The sequence below is a fragment of the Sus scrofa genome, chromosome 9 (genome assembly GCF_000003025.6).
Source record: "Sus scrofa isolate TJ Tabasco breed Duroc chromosome 9, Sscrofa11.1, whole genome shotgun sequence".
Taxonomy (NCBI): Eukaryota; Metazoa; Chordata; class Mammalia; order Artiodactyla; family Suidae; genus Sus; species Sus scrofa.
In genome coordinates, this window is record NC_010451.4 from 11,334,686 (window position 1) to 11,352,348 (window position 17,663).

Sequence of the window (17,663 nt, forward strand, 5' to 3'; positions counted from 1 at the left end):
GGCCCGCAATAGCTGCTGACCGTGAAGGGGGGACAGGAGTGGCAGGGAGAGGCCCCTGACCCCCCCTCCCCCTGCAGTCCATCGTTGCCTATTTCAACAAGCATGCAGGCAAGTCCAAGGAGGAGGCCAAGCTGGCCTTCCTGAAGCTCATCTTCAAGTGGCCCACCTTTGGCTCAGCCTTCTTCGAGGTCAAGGTATGCTGCATGTGGGTGGCTTCTCAGAGCAGAGGCAGGGACCCTCCCGTGGCTTTGGGAAACTGCAGTGGTCTCTGCCACCTGCCAGGCCAGGAAAGGAGGGAATCCCCCACAGCCTTGTCCCCGGTAGGTGCTGAGCCCTGGACTCAGTCTGGGACACTGAGGGACCAACACCTCAACCTGGTGGTGAGGGAGGGGGGCGCAGGGGGAAGGGCAGATAGGAAAAAGGCCCCAGTGATGGAACATGCTCAGCACTGGGACAGGGGGAGCCTTCATCAAGGTGGCAGAGCCTGGAAGGCTCAACCAGACTGTGACGGCTGAGGGGGCTTCCTGGAAGAGGCAACACCTGAGCTTTCCAGGGAGACCCTCGGGGGGCTGTTCCTGGCAGAGGGCCCCACACAAGCAGAGATCAGGTGTGAGAGCTCAGGTCTGGGCAGGAAGTGCGGGTGTGTGAGTGTGGACGGGCCTGGGGTGTGAGCAGGCAGGGAAGGTGGGTTTCCTCCTGCCGGCGGTGGCAGGCCCTGCAGGGTTTTAGGAAGGGATGACGGGGCCAGAAGCCCACTCTGACCATAGGGTGGATCTGAGGGAGAATGGGGAGGAGGCTGGCAAGAGGGGGAGGTCTGGACTGAGAGGAGGGGGCGGCCCTTGGACGAGCCTGGCTGCGGAAGCGAGAGTGAGGTGGGAGCTGGAGGCAGGTGTAGGGTTCAAGGAGGCTCTTTAAAGATGAGTCTTTGAGGCTGAGAGAGCAATCACAGAGACTCCTAAAGCAGGACAGAAGTAGGAAACTGCGGGTGGGGTTGCTGGGGACCCGGGAAGGGATCTGGGGTAGCACGGAGGGCCCGGCAGAGGTGGCACCATGAGGTCATGGCAAGGCCACCAGCACCTCTGTGCCTCTGGTACAGAGCCGGCCGCAGCAGGGGGGGACTTTAGTCGGGGGCGGCTTCCTTCCTGCCCCAAATCACACACCTTTTCCTGCTCTGGGTTCTCCATCTGATGGTTCGGGCGCTTTTTAAAATGTCTTTATTTTTTAACTAGCAAACTACGGAGCCAAACTTCCCCGAGATCCTCTTAATTGCCATCAACAAGTATGGGGTCAGTCTCATCGATCCCAGAACCAAGGTGAGCAGTGACAGGAAGAGCAGGGGGGCGGGCTTCTCCGTCTGCATTTCTAACAAAGGCCCCCAGGCCCAAACCCCCATCCCCACCAGCCACCACCATCCTCGCTTCATCCGTGCCCCTGGCCACACATCTTGAGGAACTGTTCATGTTTGCTGTGTCTACTTCCTTACCTCTCATCTGCTCCATGAAGACGGCTCCCTGAGTTGCTAACACAGTCCTCAATTCTAAATCCAATGAACTTTTAGGGCTTGTCCTTTCAGCAACATCAGATGCTGCCAACCACTCCCTCCTTCTAGAATGCTCTCTGCCCCACTGGTAGGGGGCAGGCTGTGCTGCTGGGGAACTCTGCTCTGATTGTGGGCCTGAGCAGCTCCCACCAAGGGGGCCAGAAGGCAGAGTCTTACCACTGACACAGGAGGGTACAACTGGGACTGTGGCACAGGGGGCCAGTGACCACCCTCTTCCCCTTGGCTCCGTGTGCCCACCTTCCTGCTTTTCCTCATGTCGTCCTTGGTCCGTCTCTCGGGCAGTTTCGTGGGCTTCTTCTCCATCCATGTGCCCCCGCCACCCACATACTGTGTTCCCCAAGGTCGGGTCATCTCCGCGTCTCCCTCCCACCTCCCTCTCTGCTGGACCATTTCCTCTGGGACCACAGCTGGAGCTCCTTCAGGCTCTCAAAATTCCAATTCTGGCCCCACACACCTGAATGCCCCTGAGGTTTCCTTGGTTGTCCCACCAAGTGGCCCCTGGAGGAGGAAGCTCCCCAGCACAGCTGGACGCCACCCTCTTGCTTCTTCTCTAGTCTGAAGGCCGGAGGTCCTTCCTGGGGGTAGTGTCTGTGGGCTACAGCTGAGAGAAAGGAGGCCAGGTGGTCCAGGCTGTGCAGCTTCCAACTCTCTCTGCTCCCCCAGGACATCCTGACCACTCACCCCTTCACCAAGATCTCCAACTGGAGCAGTGGCAACACCTACTTCCACATCACCATTGGGAACCTGGTGCGTGGGAGCAAACTTCTCTGTGAGACGTCACTGGTAAGAGCTCTTCCTCCTCGGCCTGGCATATTCCCCCACTTTGCCTACAGCTTTAGCCATCCCCTAGCTCCCAGATGTGGTTGGGATCAAGGGTCAGGTGGGGGCTCAGCTTAGGTCTGGGGAAGGGGCTTCTTCTAGGGCTGAGAAACAGAGTCCTCATTCAGAAGCTATTGTCCCAGTGCCTTCATTAGCTGGGGATTGAGCTTTTGCCCCTAAGTTCACCAGTAGAGCCCTTACAGTCCCTCCTGGAGGTAGACATCCAGGATTATGTAGGGTCACAACAGCTTAGAACCCTAGGTGTCAGGCTGGATGAATCTAACCCTTCAACTTTGTGGCTAGGGAGACCCTCAGAGCGGGACAGGATTTGCCTTTGTCCAGGCGTTTCCATTACAGTTTCCTGGGAGCTGTGTTCTGGGTCTGAGTGGGCAGCCCTGTCCCACTCTGTGCTCTGTTTATCTTCTTGATGCTGTTTCCAGGGCTACAAGATGGATGACCTCCTGACTTCCTATATTAGCCAGATGCTCACGGCCATGAGCAAACAGCGGGGCTCCAGGAGTGGCAAGTGAACAGTGGGAAGGTGGCACTGGCTCAGGACCATCAGTTTGTTAGCCACGGAACACCCTTTGCCATGCAGCAGGGAGGCAAGCCCGGTTGGCCACCACTGACCACACCAATGTGGCCTCTAACCCTTCTTCCAATGAGGTGGCCTTGCCAGGATGCAGAACTCCCCTCCACCCACCCCAAGCACCTGGTTGGTTCTAGTCCTGGATTGCTGTGGCCTTCCCAGTGGTAAGAGCCCGTGCTCCTTGGATGCCATTCTTAGACCAGCTCTATCACGCAACCTCTTTGGCTTTCTGTGCACCACCAGGAAAGGGAATCAAAAGGACAATGTAATTTTCCTTGCTGGGAACAACCAAACCAAGACTATTCTGAAACCTAAGGGACTGGCTCAAGTCCCCTAAGTCCAGGAGCCTCAGCTGGGGTAAGGGAGACAGGTCACTTTTACATACTACAGTGTGAGTGCTGAGCCCCTGTTCAAGTCTCCCCTGATCATCTCAGGGCATAAAGCATGTGGTTCATCTTCTGGCCCTGTAGTATCTTTGCTGAGAGAGGGGAGGGGCAGTGTGTGGGGTCAGGACAGAGCTTGTGGCCTGAAGAACTGTCTCCTTTGTGTGTGTGTGCAGGGGCAAACTGTTGGAGGTTGGGGTGCCTGAGCCCAGTGTGCTTGAAAGGGGCTTAGAGGAAAATGCTAGAGATCAGCCTGGGAAGTGGAAGCCTAAGCGTGGCTGGGCTGGAGATCTATAGAGGGAACCGGCTTCTGGGCCTTACCTAGGGATAGTAGATCCAGAGTTGCCCTTGTGTCCTGCCAGAATCATCTCCAAGAACCTCAGGAATAATGCTGCCTTGGGTTAAATCCTTACATCCAGTGGGTGCCTGTAAAATATTACTTTGTGACCAGGATGGAACAAACAAGTCTGGACATGACCCAGGCAGGTCTGAGGTGGGGTTTCAGACAGGAAAGTGGTAGTAAGACATCCTTCTGGACTGTGGCTGGGATGAGTGCCTAGAGAAGTTACAGGAGAGAAGCTCCTAGACACAGGCATATTTGATCTGCTCTCAAGGTCCCCCTGATACTTGAGCAGAGCCAGCCCAGTTCCACTTACCCTCACACACCCAGGTGTCTGGGGTCACCTGCATCTAGATGCTGAGTCATTCCACAGGGAGTGCCGTTCCTCTTTCCAGAAGCCTATGTGGGAGGCAGAGGGGCTAGGTGTTGAAACAGAGGTCCCAAACCAGACAGGCCTGCTTTCTGGGAAGATGATGTTGCTGTCTGAAGCAACCTCTCATTCTCTGACTCAGGATGGCTTCACTTTGGCACTCATCCCCTAGACGCTGTCAGAGTGACCACAGAAGGGTCCAAAGATTGTATCATTTACCTTGTGGGTTCCTTAGAGGTTGCCTTTATTTACATGCTGATGTTCACCGCAGTCACTGCTTTAGTGGGGAATATTGTGAAGAGTTCGGGTGAGAAAAGTCCTGTGATACCTGGAGGACAACTGACTCCAGCTCCAAAACCATGACTCTTTTCCCTTTGTTCATCCCCTTGAGATGAAAGGAAGACCAGAATGGTTTTCCTGAGAGCCTCCCTGGCTCTGCTGAATGCCTTTCTTGACCATTCCACCATCGGGTCACCCCAGGCACAGAGAGGAAGGGTAAGAAGTGGGCAAGTTTGTGGTTAATTCTTCTTTGAAGACAGCCCAAGGAGGAGAAGGACATGCTGGATGTGGTGGAAAACAACATGAAAGAGGATTATTAGGAGGATTCGCTAGTGGGGGGCTTTGGGGTTATATTTCAGGAGGAGGGGCCTCCATGGTAGGCAGTATAGTTTGGAGGGTGGCCTCACTGTTGGTGCCATGGTGGGTGTTTGGGTGCATTCAAAGGCTGGCTCAGTGGACACCAGTTGGTTGTCTACCATCATCTGTGGGAAGCATTTTGATGCTTTTCTAGGCAGGCTCTTGTATGACAGCTGTAGATTCTGGGAGCTCCCCTACACTCTTGGTTAAAGGCTCAGGGCTTTCCATAACTTCCAAAGGTTCTTCCTTTTGGAGGCTTATACTCGGAGTCTCTGTGGGACAGAAAAGACAGAAACATAGATTCCTCCAAAGTCGCTTCTCTAATCTTTGCTTTCATGTGGTAAAACTCTCATTTAAAAAATGTCAGCCCCTGTACTTGGATCAGACAAAATGGTGGAGCAGAAGGACTCAAGCTCACTTTTCACAAATCACCAAAAATCACAATTAGCTGCTGAACGACCACTGACAAAACAGAAGTTACCAAAAAAGATATCCTACACCCAAAGATAAAGAGGAAGCCCCAATGAGATGGAAGGAGGGGCTCGTTCATGATAAGAGCAATTCTACACCTGCCAGATGAGCAATTGACAAACCAGAAAATAACTATATTGCAGAGGTTCTCCTACAGGTGTGAGAGTTCTGAACCCCATGGTCAGGTTCCCCAACCTGGGGGTCTGACACTGCTAAGAGGAGCCTCCATAGCATTTGGCATTGAAGGGCAGCAAAGGAGCTCCACAGGACTGGGGGAAACAGAGACTCTACTCTTGGAGTGCACACACAAGGTTTCATGCACACTAGGTCCCAGGGCAAAGAAGAAACTCCTTAAGAGTCAGGGACAGAGCTACCTATGGGTCTTGGAGGGTCTGCTAGGGAGGCAGGAGTCAGCTATGTCTCATTGTGGGGGCAGGACACTGTAGGCAGAGGTCTCAGGGAATATTTATAGGCATGCATTCTCCTGGAGGCTGCCATTTTGGAAAAACCTGGCCCCACCCAACAGCATGTCAGCACCAGTGCTGATAAGCCCCAGGCCAAACAACAAATGGTGGGAACACAGCCCCACCCATCAGCAGACGGGCTGCTAAAGTCCTTCTGGGGACACATCCACCTAATGACATGGCCCTGCCTACCAGAGGGACAAGACTCAGTCCCACCAACCAGTGGGCAGGCACTAACTAGTCCCTCCCATCAGGAAGCTTGCTACAAGTCCCTGTATCAGCTTCACTCACTGGGGGGCATACACCAGAAACAAAAGAGGCTACAACCCTGCAGCCTGCAGAAAGAGAAAACACACACAGATAGCTAGACAACATAAAATGGCAAATATGCTCCAGATGAAGAAACAAGCAAAACCCCAGAAGAACAACTAAGTGGAGATAGGCAACCTACATGAAAAAGACTTTAGAATTATGATAGTAAGGATGATCCAAGACCTTCGAAAAAAATCCAGAGGCAAAAATCGAGAAATGATAAGAAACATTTAACAACAACAACAACAACAAAGATTTAAAGAACAGAGATGAACAACAGAACAAAAGCGATGAAAAACAGAATAACTGAAATGGAAAATACACTAGAAGAAATCAAGAGCAGAATCCATTAGGCAGAAGAACAAATAAGCAAAGTGGAAGACAGACTGGTGGAAATTACTGGTGTGGAATAGAATAAAGAAAAAAAAGAATGAAATGAGAACAGTCTAAAAGAACTCTGGGACAACTTTAAACACAACAATATTTGCATTATAAAAGCGACAAGGAGAAAAGAGAGGACTGGAGAAAATATTTGAAGAGATCAAAGCCAAAAACTTCCTGAAAACAGGAAAAGAATCACTCAGATCCAAGAAGCACAATGAGTTCTATATAGAATAAACTCCAGGAGGAACATCTCCAGACACAATTAAACTGACTAAAATTAAAGACAAGGAGAAAATAATGAAATCGGCTAGGGAAAAGCAACATATAACCTAAAAGAGAATGCCAAAAAGGTTATTAGATGATTTTTCAGCAGAAATTCTATAGACCAGAAGGAGTGGCATGATATACTTAAAAGTGATGAAAGGGGAAAAAACCCTACTGCCAAGAATACTCCACCCAGCAAAGCTCTCATTTAGATTTGACCAAGAAATCAAAATCTCTATAGACATGCAAAAGCTAAGAGAATTCAGCACCATCAAACCAGCTTTACAACAAATGCTAGAGGAACTCTCTAGGTGAAAAAGAAAAGGCCACCACTAGAAACAAGAAAATCACAAATGAGAAGGCTGACCAATAAAGGGAAATATAAAGATAGGAAAATATCTGCACCCAAATATGATATCAAACCAAGCAATCATGAAATGAGGGGTTTTAAACACAGACTACTGGAGATGCATTTGTAATTAAGAGACCTGCAACTTAAAATGATCTTGTGTGCGAATACACACACACACACACACACACACACACATACATGTACACACACTCTAATACCAAAACCTCATGAGAACTGAAAACCAAAAATCTAAAACAGATGCATACACAAATAAAAAGCATCAAACACAACACTAAAGATAGTCCTCAAACCACAAGAGAACAAAAGAGGAAGGGAAGAAAAAAGACCAACAAAAACAAATCCAAAATAATGAACAGAATGGCATTAATAACACACGTATCAATTATTGCCTTAAATGTAAATGGATTAAATGCTCTGACCAGAAGACATAGACTGGTTGAATGGATACAAAAGTAAGACTAATATATATGCTGTCCACAAAAAATATAAGAAATGTGTTCTAGGGACACATACAGACAAAATGAGAGGATGGAAAACACATTCCAGGCAAATGGAAATCAGAAGAAACCTGGAGTAGCAAAACTCATACCAGACAAAATAGACTTTAAAGATGGTTATAAGAGACATTGGAAAGAACATTACATAATGACCAAAGAATAAATCCAAGAAGAAGATATAACAACTGGAGATGTACATGCATCCAACATAGGAGCACCTCATTATAAAAGGAGAAATCCGCAATTACCCAATAAAAGTGGGGGAATTTAACACCACTTACAGCAGTGGACAAATCATCCAGAGAGAACTCAATAAGGGGGAGTTCCTGTTGTGGCTTGGGGGTTAAGAATCTGACTAACCTGACTAGTATCCATGAGGGTGCGCATTTGATCCTTGGCCTGAGTAGGTTAAGAATCCAGCATTGCTGCAAGCTGTGGTGTAGGTCACAGATGCAGCTTGAATCTGGAGTTGCTGTGACTGTGGCATAGGCCAGTAGCTGCGGCTCTGATTCGACCCCTGGCCTGAGAACTTCCACATGCCACAGGTGTGGCCCTAAAAAAAAAATTTAAAAAAGAAAAGAAAATAAGGAAACACAGGTGTTAAATGATGCATTAGATTGTGTGGATTTAACAGATATTTATAGAACATTTCATCTGAAACCAGGAGAATACATATTCTTTTCAAGCGCACATGGAACATTCTCTAGGATAGAGCATATTCTGGGCCACAAATCAAGCCTTGGTAAACTTAAGAAAATTGAAATCACATTTAGCATCTTTTCTGACACAATACTATAAGACTAGAAATCAACTATAAGGAAAACCCCCCTGCAAAAACCACAAACACATGGAGATTCAACAACGATGCTACTAAAAACCAATGCTTCACTGAAGAAATCAAAGAGGAAATTAAAAAATACCTGGAGACAGGAGTTCCCGTTGTGGCTCAGTGGTTAACGAATCTGACTAGGAACAATGAGGTTGCAGGTTCGATCCCTGCCCTTGCTCAGTGGGTTAACGATCTGGCATTGCCGTGAGCTGTGGTGTAGGTTGCAGACGCGGCTCAGATCCTGCATTGCTGTGGCTGTGGTGTAGGCTGGTGGCTACGGCTCCGATTCGACCCCTAGCCTGGGAACCTCCATATGCCACGGGAGGGCCCAAGAAATAGCAAAAAAAGACAAAAAAAAAAAATACCTGGAGACAAATAACAATAAAGACACAATGACCCTAAACCTATGGGATGCAGCAAAAGCAGTTCTAAGAGGACTTTTATAGCAATACAGGCCTTCCTCATGAAACATGAAACATCTCAAACAACCTAACCTTACACTTAAAGCAACTAGAGAAAGAAGAACCAAAAAACCTATAGTGAGTAGAAGGAAAGAAATCATAAAGATCAGAGCAGAAATAAATAGTAGAAAAGATCAGTGAAACTAAAAGCTTGTTCTTTGAAATGATCAACAAAATTGATAAAATCTTAGCCAGACTGATCAAGTAAAAAAGGGAAAGGGCTCAAATCAATAAAATTGCAAGTGAAAAAGAAGTTACAGTGGACATCACAGAAATACAAAGGATCATGAGAGACTACTACAAGCAACTATATGCTAATAAAAATGGACAACCTAGAAGAAATGAATAAATTCTTAGAAAAGTATAATCTTCCAAGACTGAACCAGGAAAAAATAGAAAATATGAGCAGAATGATCAGATAAATACTGAAATTGACACTGTGATGAAAAATTTTCCAACAAACAAAAGTCCTGGACTGGATGTTTTAATATGCAAATTCTATCAAAAATTTCAAGAAGAGTTAATACCTATCCTTCTGAAACTCTTCCAAAAAATTTCAGAGGAAGGAACACTCTAAACCCATTCTGTGAGGCCATCATCATTCTGGTACAAAAATTAGACAAAGATGCCACAAAAAAGGAAATTATAGGCCAATATCACTGATGAACATAGATGCAAAAACCCTCAACAAAACACTAGCAAACTGAATGCAACAATACATTAAATGGATCTTATAGCATGATTAAGTGGGATTTATCCCTTGTATCCAGGGATACAAGGATTTTTCAATATTTGCAAATCAGTCAGTGTGATACACACATTAACAAATTGAAAATGAAACCCATATGATCATCTCAATAGATGGAGAAAAAGCTTTTGGCAAAATCCAACACCTATTTATGATAAAAACCCTCCAGAGAGTGGGCACAGAGAGAACCTAACTAACCTCAACATAATAAAGTCCATGTATGACAAACCCACAGCTAACATCATTCTCAATGGTGAAAAGCTGAAAGCATTTCTACTAACATCAGGAACAAGACAAGGATATCCACTCCATCTACCTTTATTCAACATAGTTTTGGAAGTCCTAGCCATGGCAATAAGAGAAGAAAAATTCAGTAAATTTGCAGAATACAAAATTAATAAACAGAAATATCTTGCATTTCTTTACACTAATGATGAAATTAAGGAAATAATCCCACTTACTGTCACAACAATAAGAATAAACTTACTTAAGGAGGCAAAAGTACTCTGAAAAGCACTCTGTCTATGAAAATTATAAAACACTGTTGAAAGAAATCAAAGATGACACAAACAGATGAAAAGATATATACCACATTCTTGGACTAGAAGAATCAATATTGTCAAAAAGAGTATATTACCCAAGGCAATCCACAGACTCAGTGCCGTCCCTACCCAATTACCAATGGCATTTTTCACAGAACTGGAACAAAAAGTTTTTACATTTGTATGCCAACACAAAAGACCCTTAAAAGACAAAGCAATCATGAGAAAGAAAAATGGAGCTGATGGAATCAGGTCCCCTGACTTCAGAATATACTACAAAGCTATAATTATCAAAATAATATGGTACTGGCACAAAAACAGAAGTACAGATCAAATGGAACATGATAGAAAGTCCAGGAAAAAACTCCATGAGCCTATGGTCAACTAATCTACAACAAAGGAGGCAAGAACCTCAAGTGGAAGAAAGACCGTCTCTTCAATTAGCGGTGCCGGGAAAACTGGACAGCTACATGTAAAAGAATGAAATTAGAACATTTTCTAACACTATACACAAAACTAAACTAAAAACATATTAAAGACCTAAATATAAGACAAGCTAATATAAAACTCTTAGAGGAAAACAGGCAGAACATCTCTGACATAAACTGCATCAATATATTTTCATATCTCTCTCCTAATGAAATGAATACAAAAATAAATAAATGGAACTTATAAAAACTTTTGCATAGTAAAGGTAACCATTAACAAAACGAAAAGGCCACCCACAGAATGGTGAAAAATACCTGCAAAATGAAGCAACCAACAAGGGATTAATCTCCAAAATATATAAACTCCTCATGCAGCTCAATATCAGAAAAACCAAACAACCCAATCAGAAAATGTCAAGAGATCCAAACAGACATTTTTCCAAAGACATTCAGATGGTCAAAACATATGAAAAGATGTTCAACACTACTAATTATTAGAGAAATTCAAATCAAAACTGTGATGAGGTGTCACCTTATAGCAATCAGAATGGCCATCCTCAGAAAGTCTACCAAAAATAAAGGCTGGTGGGAATGTAAATTGGTACAACCACTATGAAAAACAAATAAAAAAATAAAATTACCATATGATCCAGCAATCCCACCCCTGGGCATCTATCCAGAGAAAACCATAAGTTGAAAACACACATGAACCCCAATGATCACTGCAGCTTTATTTAAAATAGCCAAGACCTGGAAGCAACCTAAATGTCCATCGACAGAGAAATAGATAAAGAAGATGTGATATATATATACAATGAAATATTACATAGCCATAAGAAAGAATGAAATAATGACATTTGCAGCAACGTGGATGGACCTAGAGATAATCATACTAAGTACATCAGACAAAGACAAATATCACATGATATCACTTCTACGTGGAATCTAAAAAAGGATACAAATGAACTTAATGGCAAACAGAAACAGACTCACAGACTTTGAAAACAAACGTAGGGTTACCAAAGCGACAGCTAGGAGGATGGATTGGGGGTTTCGGGTTGGCACATGCATGCTTTAGTATATGGAATGGTTGACCAAAGGGGACTGTTGTATAGCAGTGGGAAATCTACACGTTATTCTGTGGTAATCTATGTAGGAAAAGAATCTGAAAAAGAATGGCTGTGTGTATAACAAGCACACTCTTGTATGGCAGAAATTATCACAATGTTGTAAACCAATTATACTTCAATAAAACATTAAAAAAAGACAATTTCCTCACTTACCATCTCAAATCCTTTCACCCTAGTTCTGTCCCTACCCAGGCTTTGGGCAGACTTTGCTGTGGTCCTCAGTTCATCGAAGTGCTGGTGTCTCAGAATCTATTGTGTGAGCTTCTAGCTTACCATGGGAACCATCAGAAGACAGAGAATGACATTTGCTTAAAGTTCATGCATTTCACAACCACTACCTCCGGATCAGTAAGAGCAGAAAAATGAACACACTCTTTAGAATGGGAGTCCTTTAAGAACCCTTTGTCTTGCTTGCCACCACATATACAGTGCTTGGCAATGTCTGTCACACAGTAATTGCTCAAAAATATTTTTTTTCTAACTTACTGATGGAAAAAATAGATGGAGATGTCTAGTAATGGAGCTAGGAAAAGGACTATACAAAACCAAGAAAACATCTTAAAGTGACCTAAGAACTTACAATGTAAAAAGGAAAGATGCAGCTGAAATCTTGAAAAAAGTGACTATCAAAGCAGCCAGAGTCAGTTGTTTTTACCCTGAGTGTAATTTCAATCCAGAAGAAACAGCTGTACAGTGAGCTTCATTTTTTTTTTTTTTGATCAGCTTCACAGGAAGAAGGGGATTTTTACTGCACTTGAATTGAATTTGAATTTGTGGGTCAATTTCATGACAACCAATATCTTTCTCTCACTAAACCTTTGTGGTTTTCAGGGACCAATCATCTATCTTCTTTGCAAGGCCTTGCAATATTTTCCTAAAATTTCTCTTTATGTTTTTATGCTGTTGTAAATGATGCTATTTTGATTTTTAAGTTTCTAATTATTCATTGATAATATATAGACATGCAATTGACTTTTCTGTATATCGACCTTGTATCCTAGAACACTGCTTAACACATTTATTAGTCCTAGTAGGTTTGTTGTTTGATTCCTTAGAAATTTTTAATGCAAATAATATTTGCAAATCAGGAGTTTTATTTCTTCCTTCATGCCTCTTATTTATCTTACTAAACTGGCTGTGATCTCCAGTACAATGCTGATTAGAAGTGATGAGAGCAGATATCCTTGCCTTATTTTTTACCTGAGAGGGAAAATGCTGTTTCTCCATTAAAAATGCTATTGGTTGGAGATATTTTTGTAAACATCTTTCATCAGATTAAGGAAGTCTCCTTCTATTCCTAGTTCACTCAGCTTTGATTATAAGTAGGCTTTGATTTTTGTCAAATATGCCTTTTCGACAATTTTGTTAATATGGTAGATTATATTAATTTTCATTTTGCCCAGATGGGATAAACCTCACTTGCTCCAGATGTTTCCTCCTTTATACTGATAGATGCAATCTGCTAATATTTTGATCAGAATTTTTATGTCTAAGTTCATGAATGATAATCTATAAATTTAGTTTTGTACTGTCTTTGTCAGACATTTTTTTTAATATGAAATTATTGCTGTCCTCGAAGAATCAGCTAGGAAATGTTTCTTCCTCTTTTTTTTTTTTTGAGTTGGTATAAAGTTGGTATTATTTCTTAAATATTTGATTAAGCAGTGAAGCTGTTTTGACCTGGACTTTTCTTTGTGGTGAGGTTTTTGAAACAGATTTGATTTTGATAGATAGTAGGTTATCACAAATTTTTATTTCTTCTCTCAGTTCCATAAGTCACACACTTCAATAAATTTGTCTACTTCATTTAAACTGTCAGATTTAATGGCTTATGGCTGTTCGTAGTTTTCCTCTTTACGTCTAGGATCTGCAGCGATAGTCCCTCTTTCATTAATCATTCATCATATTGGCAGTCCCACTCTCATTCATCTCAGATTTTATTTGTTTGTTTGTTTGTTTGTTTGTTTTTTGTCTTTTGTCTTTTTAGGGCCGCACCCACAGCATATGGAGGTTCCCAGGCTAGGGGTCTAATTGGAGCTACAGCTGCTGGCCCACACCACAGCCACAGCCATGCCAGATACGAGCCACATCTGCAACCTACACCACAGCTCACAGCAATGCCAGATCCTTAACCCACTGAACAAGGCCAGGGATCGAACCTGCAACTCATGGTTCCTAGTCAGATTCAGTTCTGCTGCATCACTATGGGAACTCGTTTTTTTTTCATCTCAGATTTTATTGATTTTATGAATTTTTTATATGAGCTAAATTTTCACTTTAAAATTTTCTCTATTGTTTTTCTTTTCTGTTTCATTGTTCTTGGTATTTTTATTTCTTTCTTTGAAAAAATTTACTTACTTTTTTAGATTGGCTTAAGTGTCTACCTTAGCTAGCTTCCTTTGAACATTTAAAGTTACAAATTTTAAGTGTTGTCTTAAGCTGTAACCCCAAATTTTTGCTGTTCATATGCATTATCCTTTAAAAGTATTTTCCAGTGTCCCTGTTCAATGCCGTGATCAATGAAATGTTCAGAAATGCAGTAATGTCCAGTATCTAGATCACCTAGATTTTTAAATTAATGTTTATTTCTATTTAATTTTACCTTTGTGGTTGCAGAATAAACTGTGATTTTGGTGCTTTGAAATTTATTTATTGATGACACAGTTTATACCCGCTTATTTTAGGCATCCATAATTACTGTAATTTTAGTCACTTTTATTATTTTGTTTTTTGATCTGCATTCTTGCTTTGTAAGTGATGCATCTACCTTCATTATACATTTACACTTTCCAGTGAACTTTTTCATTTTGTATAATTCTTCATTATTAATTAGTATTATTTCTTTAAATCTTAACAGAACATTTCTTGTAGAACTGGTTTAGTGGTGATGAACTCCTCTAGCTTTTGTTTATCCAGGAAAATCTTGATCTTGCCTTCAGTACTGAATGGTCATGGTATCCAACATCTTGGTTGGAAAGTTTTTCGTTTTAGCACTTTCAATACATCATGTTTATCCCTTCTGGCCTATAAAGTTTCTGCTAAAAAATATGCTTATAGCTTATGGGGTTTTCCTTGTATGTAACAAGCTTATTTCTGCTTGATTCTTTCAGGTTTCTCTCTTTATCCTCAACTTTACCATTTAAATTGTAATGTATCTTTTTGAGTTCATCTTATTTGAAACTCTCTGGGATTCCTGGATCTGGATGTCTGTTTCTTTCCCCAGACTGGGGAAGTTTTCAGCCACTATTTCTTCAAGTAATTTATCTCTCTCTCTCTCATCCTGCTGGGAACCATATAATGCAAATGCTATTACACTTGATGTTGTCCCAAAGGCCCCCTAATGTATCTTCCCTTTTGAAAATTCTTTTTTCATTTTGCTTTTCATTCTTCCAGAGCTCACTGATTCATTGTTTTACCTCATCCAGTGTTCTGCTGAACCTCTCTAATATATTTTCAGTTCAGTTATAACTTTTGTTTGGCACTTTCTCATACTTACTTTTTGTTGAGTTTGCATTGTGTTCATCCATTTTTCTCCTGGGATCAGTGAGCATATTTATAACCATCACTTTTAACTCTTTATCATGTATTTTGCTCATCTGTGTTTACTTAGTACTTTTTTCTGAGATCTTTGTCTTCTTCTTTTGATTGGAACCTATTCCTCTCACTTTGCCTAATTCTCTGTGTCTGTGTGTCTATGGAGTAGGCAAATCAGCTATCTCTTCCAGATTTGTTTTATGGCTTGTAATGTGGTCTATTTTGGCAAATAGGCCATGTACAGTTGAAAATGTTGTATATTCTGTAGTTGAGTATAATATTTTCTGTCAACTAGGTCAAATTGGCTGAAAGTGCTCATACTTCTATATTCTTTCTGATTTTATTTTGTGTGTGTGTGTGTGTGTTTAATTGTTCTTTCAGGTAATGAGAGAAGAATCGTAACATTTCCAACTGATTTCTCTCTGTCAGTTCTTGCTTAATGTGTTTTGAATCTTTGTGGTTTTTTTTTTTTTTGTATTTTTGTATTTTTAGGGCTGCACCTGCAGCATATGGAGGTTCCCAGGCTAGGAGTCCAATCAGAGATGTTGCTGCCAGCCTATGCCAGAGTCACAGCAACGCCAGATATGAACTGCATCTGTGACCTACACCACAGCTCACAGCAATACCAGATCCTTAACCCACTGAGCAAGGCCAGGGATCGAACCTGCAACCTCATGGTTCCTAGTCAGATTCGTTTCTGCTGCACCATGATGGGAACTCTGAATCTTTGTTGTTAAGTGTATAATTATAAGTGTTTTCCTGATATATTGACTATTTACATTATGAAATCTTTGCTTCCAGTAATGCTCCACGTTTGAAGTTAATTTTTTCAAATACTGTTTATTATGCTTATTGTTTGCATGGCATATTATTTTCCAACCTTTCACTTTTACTCTGTGTTTTTGTTATTTTAAGTATTTCTTCTGTAGATAGCACATGGTTGGGTCTTGCTTTTTTTCCTATCCAGTTTGACAATCTCTACTCTTAGCTTGAGAATTTCATCCATTTATATTTAATATAATTAATAAAATGGTTGGGAATTTATGACTACCATGTTTCAACTTGTTTTCTGTTTGTTTTTTGTGTTATTTTGCTTCATTTTCTTTTTCCTAAACATGAATGCTACAAGAGATATTCTTTTGCTGGCTTTGCAGAAGTAAGATGCCATACTGTGAGAGAGCCATATGGCAAGGACATAAAGGTAGTCTCTAAGATCTCAGAGCAGATCTCTTCCAGGAGTGATTAAGAAAACATGGATGACTTCAATCTTGCAATTGTAAGGAACTAAATACTGCCAACAACCAGTGAGCTTGGAAGAGGACTCTAAGTCTCAGATGAGACTGCAGCCTGGGCCAACACCTTGACGTAACATTAGCCTGATGAGACTCTATGCAGAGGACCTAGAAAAACCATGCCTAGACCACTGGCCCACGAAAATTGTGAGATGATAAATTTGTGTTGTTTTGACCTGATAGGCTTGTGGTAATTTTTTACATAGTAATTAAAAACTAACCTATATCGTAATAGACTATATTCAAAATGGAGTACAGAAATTAAATAGGCTAAAAATAAAAATGACTGTCTAGGTAACTTATTGGATAAGTAACCATATTACCATAGGTTAATATGAAGTCACCCAACATCTATCAATTAGAATCCCAGAAAGAGGGTAGTGACAGAAAAATATCTGAAAATTACAGACTGAAAATGTATACTGGTCTAAGACTGATTTAAAAAGTTCAGCAAACTCTAGGAAGATAGACACTCACATAGATACATTCATATACACTAAAATAAACTATCAAATTACTGAAAACCAGTGATAAAAGGAACAATCTTAAAAAGGACCCAGAGGAAAAGGCATATTACAAGTAGAGGAACAATGACAAAAAAATGGAAGACTTTCTTTTTGGGAAGACTTTTTAAGAGAAACTATAGAAGACAGAAGAAAAAGGATTAAGTTCTCTAAAGGGCTAAAAAAAAAATCCTAAACCCAGAGAGGTGATGAACACCCTCATGGCAGGCAGGGGCAGCAATACACACCCATCCCAGAGGTGGCTGTGCTGAAAGAGATAACACTGTGCTTAGTGTCTGAGGCTCTATTCTCCCCACTCAGAATGGATCTGGGCTGTAGTTCTGGCTTCTTTCCAGGATTCCTTGTTTCTTCCCTGATTCTAAACTTGGTCCTGCCCCTTCCAAGTACTCAAATAGACTTTTTTTGGGTCTTTTTGCCTTTTCTAGGCCGCTCCTGCAGCACATGGAGGTTCCCAGGCTAGGGGTCCAGTTAGAGCTGTGGCCGCCAGACTATACCACAGCCACAGCAACTCGGGATCTGAGCCGCATCTGCGACCTACATCACAGCTCACCGCAATGCGGATCCTTAACCCACTGAGCAAGGCCAGGGATGAACCTGCAACCTCATGTTTCCTAGTCAGATTTGTTAACCAATGAGCCACGACGGGAACTGCCTCAAATAGACTTTTTAATATATTTACTTAGTTGAGGCAAAACTGGTTTCTATAAATGGG

General features: G+C 42.2%; 1 protein-coding gene and 1 pseudogene across 1 annotated transcript in view; one reads left to right on the forward strand and one right to left on the reverse strand.

The window, feature by feature from the left end:
- Positions 1–2,933, forward strand: part of MYO7A (myosin VIIA) — an 86,432-nt gene extending 83,499 nt beyond the window's left edge. Inside the window, 4 exon segments of the mRNA NM_001099928.1 lie at positions 78–194; positions 1,230–1,313; positions 2,225–2,344; positions 2,821–2,933. Coding sequence (NP_001093398.1) covers positions 78–194; positions 1,230–1,313; positions 2,225–2,344; positions 2,821–2,910 — 411 coding nt within the window. The 3' untranslated portion in view covers positions 2,911–2,933.
- LOC100524885 overlaps positions 4,849–17,663 on the reverse strand; it is a 106,591-nt pseudogene continuing 93,776 nt past the window's right edge.